Source organism: Elephantulus edwardii, unplaced genomic scaffold (genome assembly GCF_000299155.1).
Source record: "Elephantulus edwardii isolate Elephantulus edwardi_28Jun2011 unplaced genomic scaffold, EleEdw1.0 scaffold00194, whole genome shotgun sequence".
NCBI classification, from domain to species: Eukaryota; Metazoa; Chordata; class Mammalia; order Macroscelidea; family Macroscelididae; genus Elephantulus; species Elephantulus edwardii.
This window is the reverse complement of record NW_006399944.1, coordinates 2,533,401-2,553,653: the sequence shown is the minus strand read 5'-3', so window position 1 is coordinate 2,553,653 and position 20,253 is coordinate 2,533,401. Positions and strand designations below refer to the sequence as shown.

The 20,253-nt window shown below is 39.5% G+C and overlaps 1 protein-coding gene across 1 annotated transcript in view; it reads left to right on the top strand.

The window, feature by feature from the left end:
* Positions 1-20,030, top strand: part of FILIP1 (filamin A interacting protein 1) — a 289,827-nt gene extending 269,797 nt beyond the window's left edge. The window contains exons 5-6 of the mRNA XM_006896961.1: positions 12,268-15,064; positions 19,691-20,030. Of these exons, the coding sequence (XP_006897023.1) occupies positions 12,268-15,064; positions 19,691-19,897 (3,004 nt within the window). The 3' untranslated portion in view covers positions 19,898-20,030. The remainder of the gene's footprint in view (positions 1-12,267; positions 15,065-19,690) is intronic.
* Positions 20,031-20,253: the final 223 nt, after the last annotated feature.

Sequence of the window (20,253 nt, the reverse complement as noted above, 5' to 3'; positions counted from 1 at the left end):
CCTCTCTCCATTAAGAACAATGTTGGCTCTTGGGTTTTCATAGATACTTTTTACTATGTTGAAGAAATTCCCCTCTAATCCTATTTTGTTGAGTAGATTTCATCTTCCTTGAATCAACAATCAAAACCCTTGGTACCAGCAGTCAAGAAATCGGAGACATATTGCACTGAGCAACTCTGCTGCGAGGGACTGCTCCAGAATGCTGAAGAGCAAGGATTAAAGTAGTCAGTTTGTAGGAAGCCATCCTGAGTACATGCAGCCACCACGCCTGTCCATCTCTGGGACTATGCCTACCTCTTAAATCACCACCTGTAAATCAACACCTTGGAGCATGCCCCTCCCTCTCTTTTGTAAACTGATAACCTAGGGCTGGGTTCCCTGGCAGCCTGGCCTACTCTGCTGCCTATTTATAGCAGAATTCATCAAATAAATTTGGGCTTGATCAGAAATCTTTGTCTTGCCCCAATCTCTCGTGTCCCTGCTCCTCTTTTAATCCACACAGATTCCATTCTAGAACACGTATGAACCCGCAGGTTGGTTTCAGCTGGCGGTTACATCAGTTTAAAGACTGAGGGGTACCTGATTCAGGCCATGATTTTCTCAATCACCTGCTATGCACCAGAGAATTGGAAAATGAACACAGAAGAAGAATTGATGTCTTTGAGTTGTGGTGTTGGAGAAGAGTACTAAATATCCTGTTGTTGTTGCTATATGTCAAGTAACCTGCGATCCTATGTACAGCAACTCTGAAGCCTACCCTATCCTGAGATAGTTTCACTGATTCCAACACACCAACCCACATCAATCCATCTCATACAGGGTCTTCCTCTCCTGCGCTGTCCCTCCATCCTTCTGAGTATGATGTCCTTTTCCAAGGACTGGTCCCTCCTGGCCATGTGTCCAAAGTATACGAGACAGAGCTATAAAATCCTAGCCTCCAAGGAGTATTTGGTTTCACTCTCTGCAAGAAAGACCTGTTTGTTTTCTTGGTGGCCCATAGTATGTTCAAGACTCTTCTCCAGCACAACTCGAAGTCATTGATTCTTCTTCTGTCATTCTTAGTCATTGTCCAGCTTTATGCTGCATAGCAAGTGATTGCAAAGACCATGGCCTGGATTAAGCATGCCTTAGTCTCTAGATTGACTTCTTTGCTTTTCAGTACTCTGGAGAGTACTCTGAATATCCTATAGCCTGCCAAAAGAACAAACAGATATGTCTTGGAGAAAGTGCAGCCAGAATGCTCCTTGGAGGCAAAGATGGTGACTCTTTGTCTTTCATACTTTGCATAAGCAGCTAGGTGAAGCTACTCTTTGGAAAGGAACATCATGCTTGGTCAGTAAAGGAGTGGAAGATTCCCAATGAGCTGGATTGACAAGATAGCTTGAAGATGATGAGTATGGCCCAGGATAGGGCAGGGTTCAGGATGATTGTTCATAGGGCTGCTATGGGTCGTACTCGACTTGACGACACTTAACAACTTCTCTTATGAACTCAAGCAATTTACAAACATTTCTAGGAACAAATATACTGACTTTATTTTCTAATTTTTCAATTTTTTATCATCCAGTTGCTTCTCTGAGTAGAACTGAGTGGATAGTTCTTGCTCCCCTACACTAGGCCAGAATTCAAAAGCTTAACATCATTTGCTCTGAAATACTACTGTTTTTACAAAAAGGGAAGAGGGGGGGAAATGTTTTATAAATTCATCTCCACTGTAAGAAAGAGAGGGAGCTCTGGTGACCTAGGGGCAAGAAGCTGCAGTGCAATCCCTAAGGTTCACAGTTTGAGTCCTGCTCTGCAGGAGAAGGATGGGAAGTCTCCTTCCTCGCAATTAACTGCTTCTGAAAAGTCCCATGAGTGTCAGCTGTGGATAGGTTCTGACTCGATGGTACACAACAACGACAACAACTAAGAAAGAGGGAGCTCTGTCTGGTGGCCTAGTAGTAAGAATCTGTGTTGCAATCCCGAAAGCACATGATTCAAATCTCCCAGCTGCATACTGCATACTGTGGGGAGGAGTAGGGTAGAGGAGAGAAGAAGAAAATGTACAACACTGAAAAGGAAAACATTCTCTGTTAAAAAAAAAGAAAGAAAGAAAGAAATATAAATCAAAACCAAATTTAGTTTGTCTGCTTTGGTGGAGGATTTGCCCTGTTTTTATATACAAAAAATAATTTCTATTGTAACTGAGTCAATTACAACTCATAGTGACCTGACATAGAGTTTATGAGGCTACAAATATGTACAGAACAAGACTATCCAACTTTTTCCTGTCTATCTTTCCTTTTTCAAATCCCTTTCGTGGATTTGAACCAATACCCTTTCAGTTAGCAGCACAGCACTATCCCCCCAGAGCAATAACCTAGGCTTGGACTAAGTTGAGGCAAATTTTGTATGCAAAATGTAAGAGGATATCAAATACTGCCTTGGCACTTCACCGAAGACGACATTCAGATGGCTAACAAACACATGAAGAAATGCTCAAAATCCCTAGCCCTAAGAGAGATGCAAATTAAAACAACTATGAGATATCATCTCACCCCAGTCAAAATAGCAAAATTTAACAGAACAGCAAGCAACAAATGCTGGCGAGGTTGTGGAGAAACTGGAACCCTGATTCACTGTTGGTGGGAGTGTAAAATGGTGCAACCCCTGTGGAAAGCAGTATGGCGCTTTCTCAAAAAGTTGCAAATAGAGATACCATTTGACCCAGCAATTCCACTACTGGGAATATACCCTGAAGAGACCATAGCTGACATCCAAGCAGATATATGCACACCCATGTTTATTGCAGCTTTGTTCACAATAGCAAGGAGTTGGAAACAACCTAAGTGCCCATCAACAAACGAATGGCTAGAGAGGCTGTGGTATATTCGCACAATGGAATACTATGCTGCATTAAAAAACAAGGAACTCATGCAATATTATTCAAAATGGTTGACTCTGGAGAACATTATGCTGAGTGAAATATCCCAGTCACAAAAGGACAAATATTACATGATGCCACTGTTGGGGAGAGACTGAGTAAGATGGGTTCAATAATGTATACTGCACTGAAACAGAGGAGGGAGAAAACTGTTTAAAAGAGATATATAACTAGGTATTTCTGTCATCACAGGAGACTAGAGCGAGGGCTACATGGTGGAGGGGACCTGGAGGAGGGTTTGTAAAACAATGAAAGAATCTTTTCTTTTACTTTTCCATAATTTTTGGACTCATGTACTTATAACTTGTTAGTCAAATTTGAGCCTTCTAGGTTGCAACACCCCCATGATACATCTTCAAGGATATGAACATGTACGGCCAAGCACAATCAATAAGAGTGCATCTAAATTCCAAAATCAATCTCCATAATAGTCTATGTGTTTCCTACTGCCAAAGGGGCCCTTTAGAGTAGTGAGAGAAGATCTTCACCCTGAAACCCACAGCGTCCCTTTTCAGCAGGAAGTAGCTAAGAGAATACGCCATCCCCTTTTCCTTATGACTCAGGGTGAAGTCTCTCTCAGGGAGGAGTGATAGGGAATGGCAAAGGACACACTGACAAAGAAGATTAATCAGAACTGGCTTTGACAAGCACTGTGGCATTTGGACAAGAACAAACTGGGAGGAGGGTAGAGAGAATAGTGCAACAAGGAATGAATGGAAACCCAAAATCTCTGTAAATGTTTATGAAAATTAATAAAATATAGAAGAAAAAAAAAGAAAAAAATACTCAATATTTTAATACAATAATAAAAATTGATGAAAAACCCATGTTGACCAACATATTACAATTTCACATAATTATAGAATCTGAAACTTCTGTTGCAAGATTTATGCTTACTCATCTCATCCTAACCACAACTTTGGTCAGTATAATAGGGACACTAGATTAATTATGGATGATAATCACCTAGAATAATCTCTGTTCTGAAGGACTGGAATGATTTATTTAAAAATAACACTTCTTCCCGGGTCACTTGATAAAACCAAGTCCTATCATGTTATCAAGCTGCTAGTTCTGTGCTCTGGCTGGTATTTTTTTTAAATGCATTGTGATTAAAGACTTTGAATTGCATGCAGCTTGACTCTTTTCAGGTTCATTCGTCTTTAATTATTATCATGCTCTTGCTAGTTTTAACTTGCCCTTTCTCTTGAAAGACAAAGAGGCATATGGACAGGGAGAATGGAGAAGAGCAGAAATAGTGTGCTGAAAAGGAAAATTAGCCGTGTCTGGCTGAGTGCACAAACTGAAAGGAGCCGAGGTTGACTCTTAAGGTGACATCAGTGTTTCAGAATGGGGTCTGATGGAGTAAAATTGTTTCAAGTGACATCTAAACGAAGCAAAGAGAGCACTGCTCTTCTGGGACTCAATTTTTGCAACGAGAATAATTCATAGGTGAAAGTATGTACGTATATAAACAATATCTGGCTTTTGGTTTTTGCTGTTTTGGGTTTTGTTTTGTTTTGGGGTTTTTTTTATTTGTTTTTGTTGTTTTGTTTTTGAGACGTAATGATCTGTGCCTTACATCCGTTATTTCATTAGGGGTGGCAAAATTATAATATCCTATAAATTTTTTTCCTATTTTGTTTTAGGTTAATGGGTTATCATTAAAAAGTTTACATAATTCTACTCCCTGGTGGCTTTGCTATATCCAAGGATATGTTTACTGCATATGCAAACATGAACAGAGAAATAACACCTGCCAAACCTGTGTATGATCATGAATGTACTTCCTTTCACCTGCTCCTATCCGTTCATCTTGCCTGTTTGTCCAGATATTTGCTTTTACATTCATACTTACTATTGTTGCTATTATAAGATTGCATATTTAATAGTGTTTAGTTTGTTGACTGCCATTCCTAGTGACCCTCCTTGGAGCTTTGCTTTCTAAAATAATGTGCTGATCATCCCTTATTGTGTATTGTTTTATCTTCACCTTCTTAGTATGAGAATATATACTTACTAGCTCTTACCCACTTCCTCCTCTTTTCTGATCCCTGGTATTCATTTTTTAATTTTCTAAAAAATATTTCACGACAATGGACATTTTTGTGTCCTTCCCCTCTTCCCTTACCAGGCCAGTAACCTTGATCATTTTTAAGATTTTAAAGTTTATTCTACATTTATCTGACACTTTATCCAGGACCTTTTATTGTGGTCTTTTTCAGAGTGGTAGCCAGGTACCATCCAGTTCTTCACATCTCAGGAATGCGAGGGTGAGCGTAGAGGAGTCCATTAGTACTCTGGACTAATTGTTTGCATTTGTCTTTGATTTTTTTTTTTTCACTTTTCTTTGCTTTCACAAGGAAGAGACCAATATTTTCACCTTAGATAGCCACTTGCAAACTTGTAAGACCCCAGTTGCTATTCAACAAAGTAGGATTTAGAAATATTATTTTGTTTTTTTAGGAATATTGTTTTAGTGGGCTCTATTATGCCAACTGGAAGCTCTGATGGCCTAGTGGCAAGAAGCTGTGCTGCAATCTCAAAGGCACTTGGTTTGAAGTCACCAGCTGCTCCATGGAAGACAGATGGGCAATCTCTTCCACCACAATTAATAGCCTCTGAAAATCTGCTGAAGGGTCAGCTATGGATTCATTGCAACTCTATGGTATACAGCAACATCAACAACAATTATGCCAATTGAACTGGAAATTTCCAGAAACTGTGGTCCTGAGGACTTATGATCAGGAGTCCATTCCCTCAGCGTGTTTGGCTATAGTTGATAGATCGATACAGCCACAGCAACAATGGGTTTAAGCAACTTATAGCAAAGATTGTGAGAATGGAGCAGGACTAGGCAGTGTCTCTGTTGGATACAGATTGGTCACTATGAGCTGGAGCCAACTCAATACCATCTAACAACAACATAACTTTGCCCCCTCTTGGCTCTACTGTTTATGTGCGTATATTTGCAGCACATCTGTTCTTCTCTTACTTGATTTCTCCACAGCATTTGACACTGTTGCTCCTTCAACGTGTCCATGAATCCATCATTACTTGACTTCCTTTGTCTCTCTGGTCACTCTTGTTCAAACTCCCTCATTAAGTATCAATGTCTTTGTTTTTTTGTTATTACTTTTTTTTTTTTACTTTCTCATGCCTTTACAGCCTCTGGGAGCTTGGTGGCTTAGTGATAAGAAATTGTACCAACTCAAAGGTGGTGACTGTTGTTAGAAGCCATCAAGTTGCCTGTGACCCTATGTACAACAGTTCTGAAGCCTACACTGTCCTGAGCCAGTCTCGGTGATTCCAAAACACCAACTCCCATTGCCCCAGTTGTCTAAACATTCTACATGGCTTGTTTTACTTAATCCTCACAACAGTCCTATAAGTAAGGCATGAAATTTCCTCAATTTTATAAGTGAGAAAACTGATGTTCAGAGAACTTAAGTAATTAGACAAAGCATATTTAATGCAGTAAGATTCTTAAATGAGTTTAACACAGTCTTGTCCTTGAGTGAAAACATAACACTTTGTAAAATTAAGAGATTTATTGAAAGATCAGAGACCTCCAACACCAAGAAGATGACCCAATTCACAGAGAGTGAAAATGCCTGTTGCACCTGACAATGAAGAAGAAAATTTTCCTATCTAGTTAAAGAAAGAATGAAAAGTCATAATTGAATCAAAGATGGAGGATCAAAGTTGGGTTATCTGAAAGCGGAGATTTAACAGGAATACATGGGAAAGATGAGAGAAAGATGGCAATCTGTTCATATAAAGATGACAAGATAGGAAACGCTATGGGCAGCTCTACTTTTCCACATGATGACGATGACTCTAAATTGACTTGAGGGTACCCAACAACAACAATAACAAGAAGAAGTTGGCAAAATTGGAAAACTACCTGCAGAAAACTCAAGCAAGATCCACCCCTCACACCATACACAAAAACCAACTCAAAGTGGATCAAGTATCTAGGACTAAAACCAAAGTCTATAAACTTTATCAGAGAAAATCTTGGAAGAACTCTAGAAGCTCTAATCCACAACATGGACAGTCTTCCAAGTGTCCTGAAAAACCTACAACCAAGAAAGGATGAAATAGATTAATAGAATCTTCTAAGAATCAAAAACCTATGTACATCAAAAGACTTCTCCAACATGGTAAAAAGGAAAATCACAGATTGGGAAAAAATATTTGGTAATGACATGTCTGTAAGCAACTTATATCTAGAATTTATAGAATACTACAACCCAGTTGCAAAATGGGCATAGGATATGAAAACTCACTTCACCAAAGAAGACATTCAGGTGGCAAACAAACAGATGAAGGAATGTTCAAAATCCCCAGATCTAAGAGAGATGCAAATCAAAACAACTATGAGATATAATCTAACTCCAGTAACAATAGCAAAATCCATCAGAGTAGCAAACAACAAATGCTGGTGAGCTTGTGGAGGAACTGGAATCCTTATTCACTGTTGGTGGGAGTGAAAAATGGTACAACCATTCTTGAAGGTAGTACGGCACTTTCTCAAAAAGTTGGAAATATAAATACCATTTGACCTGGTAATTGCACTACTGGGAATATACCCTAAAGAAATCAGAACTGCCACCCAAACAGATATATGCACACCTATGTTTATGGCTGCATTGTTCACAATAGCAAAGAGATGGGAAAAAACCCAAGTGCCTATCAACAAATGAAAGGATAGAGAAACTGTGGTCTACAATGGAATACTATGCAGCACTTATAAACAAGGAATTCATTAAATATTATGGAAAATAGGTGACCCTGGAGGACATTATGCTTAGTGAAATATCTCGGTCACTAAAGGACAAATACTGCATAATGCCACTGTTATAAAACAGGACTGACATGGAAATTAAGAAGAGGGGATAAATACTGTACACTGCATTAAAACAGATGAGAGGAAAAACTGTTAAAAGGACTATAGTATTAGGTATTATTTGTATGACAACTATACAGAATAAGAGCTGCAAAATAAAGTGGACTTGGCAGGGACAGGGGATTGTACAACAATGAAAGTTTTATGATTTTTTTTTTCCAAAGAGAAACGCAAATGGGGGGGGGGCGCGGACAGGGAGGAAAATGTGCAACAGTGAATGAATGGAAATAAAAGTTCTCTATATAAAAAAAATTCCCTATAAACTTTCATTAAAATCTCAATTATAAAAAGAAGTGAATATAGCACATAAATGGGATTATACAATGGATTAGAAGTACCTAGGGATCTCTTTTGGCCTAGTGGTAGTAAACTGAGTGCAATTTCAAAGGCACGTGGTTCTAATCCACCAGCTGCTCTGTGTCAGAAGGATGGGCATCCTCCTCCTATGCAATTCACTGCCTTGGAAAAACCCATTTGAGAGTCAGCTATGGGTCAGTTCCAGCTCAGTGGCACACAATAACAACAACTCTTCCGTTAATTATAGGATACTGTTGTATTGTTGTGTGCTATCAAGTCATGATTGACCCTTAGCTGAACCTCCAGCCAGTAAATCACACAGGAAGAGATTGTCCATCCTTCTCTCATAATGGAGAAGTCTAATGGATTCCAACCATGTGCCTTTGGGATTGCAGTGCAGCTTCCCACCACTGGGTCACAGAGCTACCTGTTAGTCACAAGGTAAAGACAGAGCAAGTTTTTCTTGTAACTTTCTATTAAAGTTGCTTTCCCAATCTTGTGTCTGTTTGGGGGTCCATTGTAAAGATTTATCTGTGCATCAAAATCTTTCAGGTATAAGCTATGGCTTCACGTATCACTTTAGCTATTGCTAAAAGATACCTTCAAAACAGTGTGAGCTTTTTCATCTGTGAGACCCCAAAGAATAAGAATGTCTCCTTTATGGTTATGTCAACAATAAAGTTAGAGAAATATTTTTAGGAAGACAACTTAAAAATTCAGTTGATTTCTAGATCATGTCAAGTCTATAAAATGGAGTTAACACTCTACCTTCAGACTGCACACATCAAGGGCATCTGATTTTGGATTCTTGTTTTGAACAAACACACAGAGAATTCAGAATGGATGATGTTCATTCTGAGACAAGAGCCTCCTATATCTAGAGACACAACAACAAATAAAATAGACCAAAAAATATCTCCTTTCAAGGTGTTTACATATTATAGAAGTGATTCTTTAAAATTAGTATTAAATTTATACACTGTGTTAGAAGCCAATAAGTACCATGAATAAAAATAAAGCAAGAAAAGTAAATAGGAAGTCATGCTGTGAAAGGAACAATTGAGTAGGAATGATTAAAATGAGAAGGGAATATTTCTGCAAATATCTAAAGGAGTAGGCATTTAAATATTTGAGGGATGAGTCATTCAGAAAAAAAGCAAAGACTATGACTGAGGCTAGACCATGCCTTGAGTATTTTAAGTGGCAAAGTCATTGTAGCTAGAATGGAATGCTTGGAGGATAGACTTTTAAGAGATGAAGTAAGAAAGTAAAGATACATTATGATTATTTGAATTTACTCAAAGTAAAATGAGAAGCTATGAGAGAGAGGGCTTTGAGTAGAAAAGTGACAAATCTTATTTACCTTTTTTGTAGATTTGCTTTGGCTTCTGGACAAAGAGCAGGAGGAATAGGCAAGAGGAGGCTAGGTGTCAGATATAGGAAGCTCCTGTAATTAACTAGACAAGAAATGATTGTCGCTTGGACTAGGTTGGTAGCAATGAAGGAAAAGTATTCAGAATATATTTGAAGATACAGCATTAACAAGATATGCTAAGAACTGGATGTAGGGATGTGGAAGAATGAGAGGAGTCAAAGATGACTGTAGATTCTGGGTCCAAGCAACTGGAAAGACGATGGTACATTGAATTGTCATTGATACAGAGAAGGCACAATTGGAGCAGGTTTGCAGGGGAAGATTGAGAACTCAGAATAGTTAAAGAATTACTATCCCAGTGGGCTCGGACGTCATGAAATGGCAAGGGCCATGCTATGGAATGAATTGATGTCAGCAGGAGAAAGTCGTTAAGAGTGTCTGAAGGCTCTGTGCATTGACCTTTCTATTAATAATTAGGGTTGTTTTATCAATGACGCAATGCTTGAAAAAATCAGATGTATGGTTGACAGTATTCAAGAAATCTTGACAGTGGTAGGAAGATAGGTCAGAACAAGCAAAATGAAGTTAGTGTAGCCAAACAGTCTTGCAAATCTAAACTGTTCAATAATTTCTATTAGAAAAATTGCTATATTTGTGATCAGATGTGGGTCAAAATCCTAAATGGACTTTTACGAATCCTGTCCTCTTGTAAGTCAAATAATCTCTCTTATTTAGAACATTTTATAGTGATATCTTACTCACAAGGTTGTTGGGAAAATTAAGTAAAATAATAAAGTACTTAACATGTTGCCTAGAATGTAATAAGCATTTACTGAAATTGGTGTAATATTATAAAAAACCTGTCTTCTCTCCCTTTCTTAAATAAAATGAGTATTAGCAAAAATTGACATCTGAATGACTTTAAGGAATGTCTTGAAATATTAGGTTGAAAAGTTTTCTGGGATGGGAACACGACTTCCCCAGAACAGTATTTCTTGTTGGTTTCCCAGCCTCATCTAAAAATCGCAGCCTTCTCTTTATCTTCCCCATCTCTACTTTTACCACATTCTACCTCAAGATTCATAACCTACTTAGTGTTTTCTATAATATTTTAAATTAATCTTTTATACCTTTGACTGATGTTGATGTCTTGGAACACATTACAAGATTTTTTAGGTCATTTGCCTCACCATCTTTTTTGTTATATAATTTAAATTATACACATTTACACTCTATAAGGAATTCAACCAATTTTAAGCATACAACTTGATGACTCTTGGTAACTTCACACACTTCTTGTTGTTGTTATGTGCCGTCAAGTTGACTACCACTCATAGTGACCAGTATGAACAGGAACCCTGACCCCTGCCTTATCCTGAGCCAGTGTCACTGTCTCTGACACACTTGCCACAATTGCCAGTGCCATAGTCACTGTGTCAGTCCATCTCATCTAGGGTCTTTGTCTCCTGTGCTAACCCTCTACCCTTTCAAACACTATCAACCATAGTAATATAGGTTTATAATATAATAAAATTAAATTATTATTTATAATAAAATATAATACATTAATAGAATATCATCAATCATCAAATCCATTAATAATTAGCTAATACGTCCTTGGAGAGGGACATCATGCTTGGTAGGGTAGAGGGACAGCGCAGGAGGGGAAGACCCTCTATGAGGTGGATTGATTCAGTGACTGGGGTAATCAGGATGGGTGTGTCAGAGGCAATGCGGTTGGCACGGGATAGAGCAGGGTTTAGGGCTGTTGTACATAGGGTCGCTATGAGTCGCAAACAACTCGACGGCACATAACAACAACAACAACATATAATTAATATGTAGAACACATAATATCTAAGTTAAATAAATATAAGAATTATAATAATAAATTTACATATTTGTAAGTGACACGTTTATCCAATAAAAATGCTCTTTAGGATATTTTTAGCTGGCACTTTTATAGAAAATGATCACCAGGCTATTCTTCCATGGTGCCTCTGGGTGTGTTCAAATAACTAACACTTAAGTTAGTATTTTATTACAAGATTTTTTTTCTCAAATGAGCATTAGCTATCTTCATATTATTGTGTCTGTTATGATTTACTGTTCCTTAGTAATTCTGTACTAGTTCTGATGTCACTTAAAATCAGCTTGAGTCAGTTAGCTTTTGTACCAGAAACCTCATCTTTCATTGTCTGACATCAACTGATGGTGACATAGTATATTACCAAAAAGTATATTCTTAGCAACCAAAATGAAAAACACTTAAAATTTTTCAATTTACAATAAACTTCTCTTGCCTCCTGTAAGAAGTTTCATGATGGAGAGGTGAAGAGCATGGACTCTGGTATCTACTGCCTGAGGCTAAATACCAGCAGCACCACTTTACTGATGGTGTATCATATATGCTAAGTTATATCATCTGTGAAACTCACTTTTCTCATAGTAATGACAACAGTAGTCCATGCCTTGTAGGAGTCCATGTCTTGCAGTATTCCTGTAAGGATAAAAGGCAAACTGGTGCCTGGGACGTAGAACACATTATATCAAGAATCATTATCATACTACTTAAGTTTTTTCTTAATGATTATTTTATTGATGTACAGAAGCACATTCAAATCATAAACCATATCCTCACTTCTACCTTACTGGTTATTTTCCTGTCCTTGATACTATTTTTGTTTTACTTAATATCTAAGAAAAACCTATTTTTCTGATTAATCTCTTAATATATCATCATATTTTGTTTCCTAGGTTGAAAAAGCTCCTTGAACAAGAAAAGGCTTACCAAGCCCGCAAAGAAAAAGAAAATGCCAAGCGACTCAATAAACTAAGAGATGAGCTCGTCAAACTTAAGTCCTTTGCCCTCATGCTGGTGGATGAACGACAAATGCATATTGAGCAACTTGGTCTGCAGAGCCAGAAGGTACAGGATCTTACTCAAAAATTGAGGGAAGAAGAAGAAAAGCTGAAAGCCATCACATCCAAATCCAAAGAAGACAGGCAGAAATTTCTCAAGCTAGAAGTTGATTTTGAACACAAAGCTTCAAGGTTCTCTCAAGAGCATGAAGAGATGAATGCTAAGTTGGCTAGCCAGGAGTCTCATAACAGACAACTTAGACTCAAGCTGGTTGGCTTAACGCAAAGAATTGAGGAGCTCGAAGAAACCAACAAGAATCTTCAAAAGGCAGAAGAAGAACTTCAGGAATTAAGAGATAAAATTGCAAAGGGGGAATGTGGCAACTCCAGCCTCATGGCAGAAGTAGAAAATCTTCGAAAGCGAGTACTAGAAATGGAAGGTAAAGATGAGGAGATCACTAAAACGGAGTCCCAGTGTAGGGAGCTGAGGAAGAAGCTGCAAGAGGAAGAACACCATAGTAAAGAGCTCAAGCTTGAGGTCGAGAAGTTACAGAAGAGAATGTCTGAACTGGAAAAGTTAGAAGAAGCATTTAGCAAGAGTAAATCTGAATGTACCCAGTTACATCTAAATCTGGAGAAAGAAAAGAACTTAACCAAAGACCTGCTAAATGAATTGGAGGTAGTCAAGAGCCGAGTGAAAGAACTTGAGTGTTCCGAAAGTAGATTGGAAAAAGCCGAACTGAGCCTAAAAGATGACCTTACAAAGCTCAAGTCATTTACTGTGATGCTGGTTGACGAAAGGAAGAATATGATGGAAAAAATAAAGCAAGAAGAAAGGAAAGTGGATGGTCTCAATAAAAATTTTAAGGTGGAGCAAGGAAAGGTTATGAATGTGACTGAAAAATTAATTGAAGAAAGTAAGAAGCTTTTAAAACTGAAATCTGAAATGGAGGAAAAGGTGTACAATTTGACAAAAGAGAGAGATGAATTAATAGGCAAACTGAAGAGTGAGGAAGAAAAATCTTCCGAATTAAGCTGCAGTGTTGACTTGTTGAAGAAGAGACTTGATGGCATAGAGGAAGTGGAAAGAGAAATAACGAGGGGAAGAGCTCGAAAAGCACCTGAACTCACCTGTTCAGAAAATAATAAGATTAAAGAACTAACGCTTGAAATTGAGAGGTTGAAGAAACGTCTCCAACAACTGGAGGTGGTTGAAGGGGATTTGATGAAGACAGAGGATGAGTATGATCAGCTGGAGCAGAAATTCAGAACTGAGCAGGATAAGGCTAACTTTCTCTCTCAACAACTAGAGGAGATAAAGCACCAAATTGCCAAGAACAAAGCCATAGAGAAAGGAGAGGCTGTGAGCCAGGAAGCTGAACTGAGACACAGATTTCGGTTGGAAGAAGCCAAGAGTCGGGACCTCAGAGCTGAAGTCCAAGCTCTTAAAGAGAAAATCCATGAGCTGATGAACAAAGAAGATCAGCTTTCTCAGCTCCAGGTGGATTATTCTGTCCTTCAACAAAGATTTATGGAAGAAGAAAATAAGAACAAAACCATGGGGCAGGAGGTCCTCAGTTTGACCAAAGAGCTGGAACTTTCCAAGCGCTACAGCCGAGCTCTCAGGCCCAGTGTGAATGGGAGGAGGATGGTGGACGTCCCGGTGACGTCGACTGGAGTACAGACTGATGCTGTCAGCAGTGAAGCTGCAGAAGAGGAAACGCCTGCTGTGTTCATACGGAAATCCTTTCAAGAGGAAAATCACATCATGAGCAATCTTCGGCAAGTGGGATTGAAAAAACCCATGGAGCGATCTTCGGTTCTCGATCGGTATCCCCCAGCAGCAAATGAGCTCACCATGAGAAAGTCTTGGATACCCTGGATGAGGAAAAGGGAAAATGGGCCCTCCATAACTCAGGAGAAAGGGCCTCGGGTCAGCTCGAGTCCTGGGCACCCAGGAGAGCTGGTCCTTTCACCGAAGCAGGGCCAGCCCCTGCATATTCGAGTCACGCCAGACCATGAAAACAGTACTGCCACTTTGGAGATAACAAGCCCAACATCTGAAGAATTTTTTTCTAGTACCACCGTCATTCCTACCTTAGGGAATCAGAAACCAAGGATCACCATTATCCCATCACCAAATGTAATGTCCCAAAAATCAAAAAGTGGAGATACTACAGAACGAGCCATGTCCCCGGTCACAATTACGACCTTTTCCAGGGAGAAGACCCCAGAGAGTGGAAGAGGTGGCTTTGCGGACAGGCCCACGTCCCCCATTCAAATCATGGCCGTGTCTACATCCGCAGCTGCACCTGAGGTTTCAGGCCCTGCTGAATCCCAGGAAATGCCCATGGGAAGGACTGTCCTCAGAGTTACCCCAGAAAAACAAACTGTTCCAACGCCAGTCAGGAAATACAACTCCAATGCCAACATTATAACCACGGAAGACAACAAAATTCACATTCACTTAGGGTCTCAATTTAAACGATCCACTGGGACTACAGCTGAAGGAACGAGCCCGGTTATTACTGTTCGGCCTGTCAACATGACAGCTGAGAAAGAAGTTTCCACTGGTACAGTCCTTCGCTCTCCCAGGAACCACCTTTCCTCGCGACCTGGTGCAAGCAAAGTGACAAGCACCATCACCATAACACCGGTCACAACATCGTCCACTCGGGGAACCCAGTCAGTGGTGAGTAGAAGCAGTTCTGAGGTGCAGGCCGGGGGAGGGACTGTGATTTAAGTATTGAGACCAGCTCCACACCCACCAGACAGCAGAACCACAAGCCTCTCACACAATCCCCTAACACACATTTCCTCGAAGACTATCCACCCTGTCCTCAGAAGAGAAAAGAAAAAAGTGCCCTAATATTTTTATTAAGGAGCCATGGTGCCTTTGTGCATAATACGTCTGACTGGGAACTGAGAGACTGGCAGTTCGAAATCATTAGGGGCTCTGTGGGAGAAAGATGTACAACCTTCTCCTATAAAGATTTACAGCCTTGGGAATCCAATGGAAGGTCGCTAGGCCTTAAACTCAATATGACAGTTGTGTTGTTGTGAGGTGCCATTGAAATGACTGCAGCTCATAGCAATCCCGTGAACAGCAGGTTCCATCCTTGCCCTAGCCTGTACCACACTCACAATATCTGCCATGCTCAGGACCATTGTCACAGTCACTATATAAGTGTATCTCCCAGAAGGTCGTTCTCTCCTTTGCTGACTCTCTTACCTTCCCCAGAATGAGACCTTTTTCCAAGGACTGATATTATGCTTTCTAAAATGGAGATAGTGAGGGAACTAGTCAAAGTATAGAAAAGAGTAAAGGCTATCTAATCCTTATTTTTGCATTGTTTCTATAATGTAAAATATTCACTATGTGATTATGTATAGGCATAAGTAAAAAATAAAATTAAAATCTTGATGTTAACATTTCTTGTGCACAGCACTGCCAGATAACCGCTTTAATCTTTTTCCTTGAAATGATGCTACATTATACCTACAGAGGCTTAAAGGGGCTAATGTGGATGTCCAAATAGTTTATGTATAAGCTCTAATGTTTAGCACTGATGGTGTAACTGTAAATGCAAATGCACAACTAATAATATTAGTGAGGTACAGTCAAATGAAATGAAAAGCTACTCTTTGCCTTACCTAGCCAAACAATATTTTCAGGAGTTTATATAACCTGATAACTTAAAAATGTTCTAGGCTTAAACCAGGTCTTTGTCAAATCATAAATAAACTGGTTCACAAAGGTATGAAAAAAACCAACAAACCAACAACAACAACAAAACCCAACACTTTTTAAAAAGCAAAAGTGAAATGATTTAACATGTCTTAAGTTATTTAATTAATAACATCTTGAAGAGAGCAAGTGCTTAGTAAATAGTTATGCAATGATTAGCTGGAAGGCTAAGTAATTATTTTTTTAAAAATTTTAAATTCCAAAATATTTAAGTTAGAATTTACAAAAAAATTCTACTTTTTAAAAATATTTTTAGTCATCATTTTTGTGGATTGGAAAAAAATTGGTAAATATTATTATGGAATAGTATGTAATTAATTAGATATTTTTTAAACTAGAAGAGAGCTCAAGTGGCCTAGTGGAAAAGGCGCTGTACTGCCAATCCAAAGGCCAACAGTTCAGATCCGTCAGCTGTTCTGTGGGATAAAGATGAGCAGTCTCCTCCTGTGTGATTTACAGCCTCTGAAATCCCACTGGAAGGTCAGTTACAACTCGTTGGCACATGCCAGAAAGAATAAGACTAGAGGAAACTCTGGTGGTATAGTCCGTAGGGAGTTGTGCTCTTAACCCAAAGGTTGTGCCTCTCTGACAGTTCAAATCCAGCAGCCACTCCATGGAAGAAAGATGGGTAATCTCCTCCTGTGCCTGGCTGTGAATCCACAGCTTCCAAAAACCAGTGAAAAGGCCAGCTTTGAGTTGATTCCCTCTAGATGGTGATGAGAGAGAGAGAGAGAGACTAGAGATTCTTATGATTCTGGGACTCTGAAAAAAATTTACAGCATGTTTTGAAAATGCTTAAGAAAGTCAAGAAGCTTTCTGCTTAACTATAGAAACTGTGGCTTGTTTTCCCAAACCTTTAATATGATTTCTAGTATGTGTATTCTCTGTGTATCAACAAAGACTCAAGATAGACTTTAGAGTGTGAATGACTGATTGCTTTGACAGTTAAGCTTTTATTTATTGGCACTGTAGAAGCCAGAAAGCATTCATAATTTCCCGCCCTTCTCAAATGGCTCAGTGCTGCTTTATCAGCCACACAGAGCACAGCCTGCCTGGGCAGAGTCCTACGTGCTTCTGCCACATTTTTTGTAAAGAAGGAAGAGCAATAAATGGTTGTAACAGATGGTTGATCCAAAGAGCCATTCTCAATCCTCTCCTGTGTGATTTATTCCCTCTAAAAATCCACTGGAGGGTCAGCTGTGGGTCAGTTCTGACTCAACAGTGCACACAGCAACATCAACATAGAGATCAAGCAAAGGACTTCTATGTTACATTGAGCTTTTTGTAATCACAGCAGTAAATGTTTATAAGCACCTGTGGGAACAGATTTTGTTCTGTGCTATCTCATTTCCATTAGAAGTGTCAGTTCAAGATAACCTTTCCTGTGTAGCAACATTAGTGACTGGTGATTAAACCTTATATGCAAATAAGATTTGAATTACTCTAATTCCAAGGGCTGGGTGATAATTGACTGACTTCAGGTATTTCAGATCCCATGACATTCAAGGACAGCAAAAGGTTTCCAATCCCATCCTCTTGGAATTTGAAAAGTAAGCCTAGTTTATTTCTAAACTCATTCATTCATTCAGTATTTACCAAGTGTCTCATACATTAGGCACTGGACCAGGTGACGACATGCAAAGGTTAAAACAAACAACAATAACACATCATGTGCCCATTGCCTATTAGAAGAAATATTTGATTTTGTGAGAGAGGCGTGAATGGAACCTGTTTAGTAGATTGCAGAAGAGCTGTAGAATCATCAGAGAAGATTTCCCAAAGGAAGAGGTTTTCAAATATAAGGAGGATTTTCAAGGAGGGAAAAGAAGAGGTGCATAGGGAGAACATCAATGAGAAGAAGGATGGCTGCGGGGCAGAGCCTATCTGGGGAATGATGAGCTATTCCACCATGCTGGAACACTTTAGCATGGGGGGAAAGCAAGAGCAAAAAATCAAGAAGCAAACTAAGATCAACTATGGAAGGGAGGTACGTGGCTTACTATGAAACTGACAATCTTTGTAGCGTAGAAAAGGAAGCCAATAGAGAGCATTAGAGAAACATCCTAGTATTTATATTTTAGAAAGATTTGCACTAGTACTTTATTACAATAGGTACAGTACTTACACCTAGTATTTATATTGAATCTACAAGAGTTGAAAGGGTAGATTAGAGGAGACAGAACGATGACAGGATACTGTTGCAATTTTCTAGGCTGCAGATGGTAGTGGAAATAAGGAGAGAGCACTCTCAGAATGGCTCTGAGGTTTCTGGTTTAGCAGTCTGAGTGGACAGGATGGAAAGTATAGGAGGCAAAGATAAATGATATCAGAGACATGCTATATTTGAATTGCCTGTGGGAGACTAGAAGTGTTCAGCAAGTAGTAGGAAATACAAACATACGATTGAGAAGAGCTCTGAAGGCTAGTGATCTTAGGACTCATGGACATGGAGGGTGATCAATAGGTGGTTCCCAAGCTGACTGTGAAAATGAAAAGGAGAGCTGGCAATGACCTGGTGACACTCACATTTATAGGATGAGTAAAGTGGTACAAAGAGCCGGGGGTGGGCAGGGAAAGCTGAAAAGAAACCACACCAGAGTCAAGAGTTGCATATGATGAGGGAGCTTCAGGAGCTTTTTAAGAAGGACAATGTGGGTAGAGCGAACTGGGTGCAGAGGGGTGGGCAGGGAGAAAAATGCAACAGTGAATAAACGAAATCCAAAATCTCTGTAAATGTTCATTAAAATCAATAAATTTTTTTTTAAAGAAGGAAAATGTGACCAACAAAGGTAACTTACAAACAAGAAAACCCTGCCATTATGAGGAAATAAAGTAGGCCTTAGCAATATAGGTTATTTCAGCCCCTGACATTGCCCATTGGCTCAGTGAAGGGAGAAAATTTCTGATGAGAATAGGAGGGTCAGGGGCTCCAACACAGGAGACCAAGGAACAGCATCATCTCCAGGAGAGGAGAGGGGAGTGAGTAAAGATAACTTGTTGGCAGACAGAACAAACTTGCCTCGAGTGATCTCTGCTTTCTCTGTAAAACTCAAACTCACTGCTCTGGAGCTGAACCTGACTCACAGCGGACACTCCAGCAGGTTTTCAGAGCATGTGAGCCATAGGAAGGAGACTGCCCTTCCTTCACCGATGAGGTGACGTTCTGGTGAGTTCTACCAGCCAATTCTCAGATTGACAGCACAGCTTCCTACTGACCGAGCTGCCAGAGCTCTCTCTCTGTGTGAACTTGGAGGTAGAGTGTTTAAAGTAAGGGGAGAGGAGGTAGTTTAGGACTTAAAAAGAGAAGATAGTTTCACATAGATATTTGAAGGGAGAAAAGGGGAAGTAAAGTAGATTAGCCACTGATTCCCAGTTTTGTTTTTATAATTTATCTTTTTTCCCCCCAATTCCCAGTTTCTTAGAATTCTTGACATCCTTTTATCTGGGAAGATGCAATATGTGGATGTTTGTGTGCATCAAGAATCTTGCTAACGTTCAGATTGGTGACATAACCCGAGAAGACTGACCAGCAACCCCATCCCTTATGTCTCTGTGTTTTCTCTCTTGCAGTCGGGACAAGATGGGTCATCTCAGCGGCCTACACCCACCCGCATTCCTATGTCAAAAGGTATGAAAGCAGGAAAGCCAGTAGTGGCAGCCCCAGGAGCAGGAAATCTGACCAAATTCGAGCCTCGAGCTGAGACTCAGTCTATGAAAATAGAGCTGAAGAAATCTGCAGCTGGCAGCGCTACCTCTCTTGGAGGGGGGAAGGGCTGAGGGCAATGGCTAAGGGGGTATGTCGTGCCAATGCTACTACTGCCGTGACACCCAACCTTCATCTGTCGGTGCCAATTCTTCACATGTACTAACTTAAGGTTTGAATAGCTTGTTTATAAAATACCCAACTAATAACGGTGTGTCTTTCTAATTTGTGCATTTGTTTTGATGCTAGGGAATTGAACTAATTATAAAAAATATTGTTTGCAGTGTGGTTCTTTAAGGACACTGGGCCTGAGGCAGGACCTGGCTTTTGACCAAGTTTTGCTTCTAGACAAATGGATAAAACAAACTCATCAGAGCCTCAGCTTCTTCATTAAAAAAAAATGCTAGATTGCAAGCTTTCCAAGGCTAGT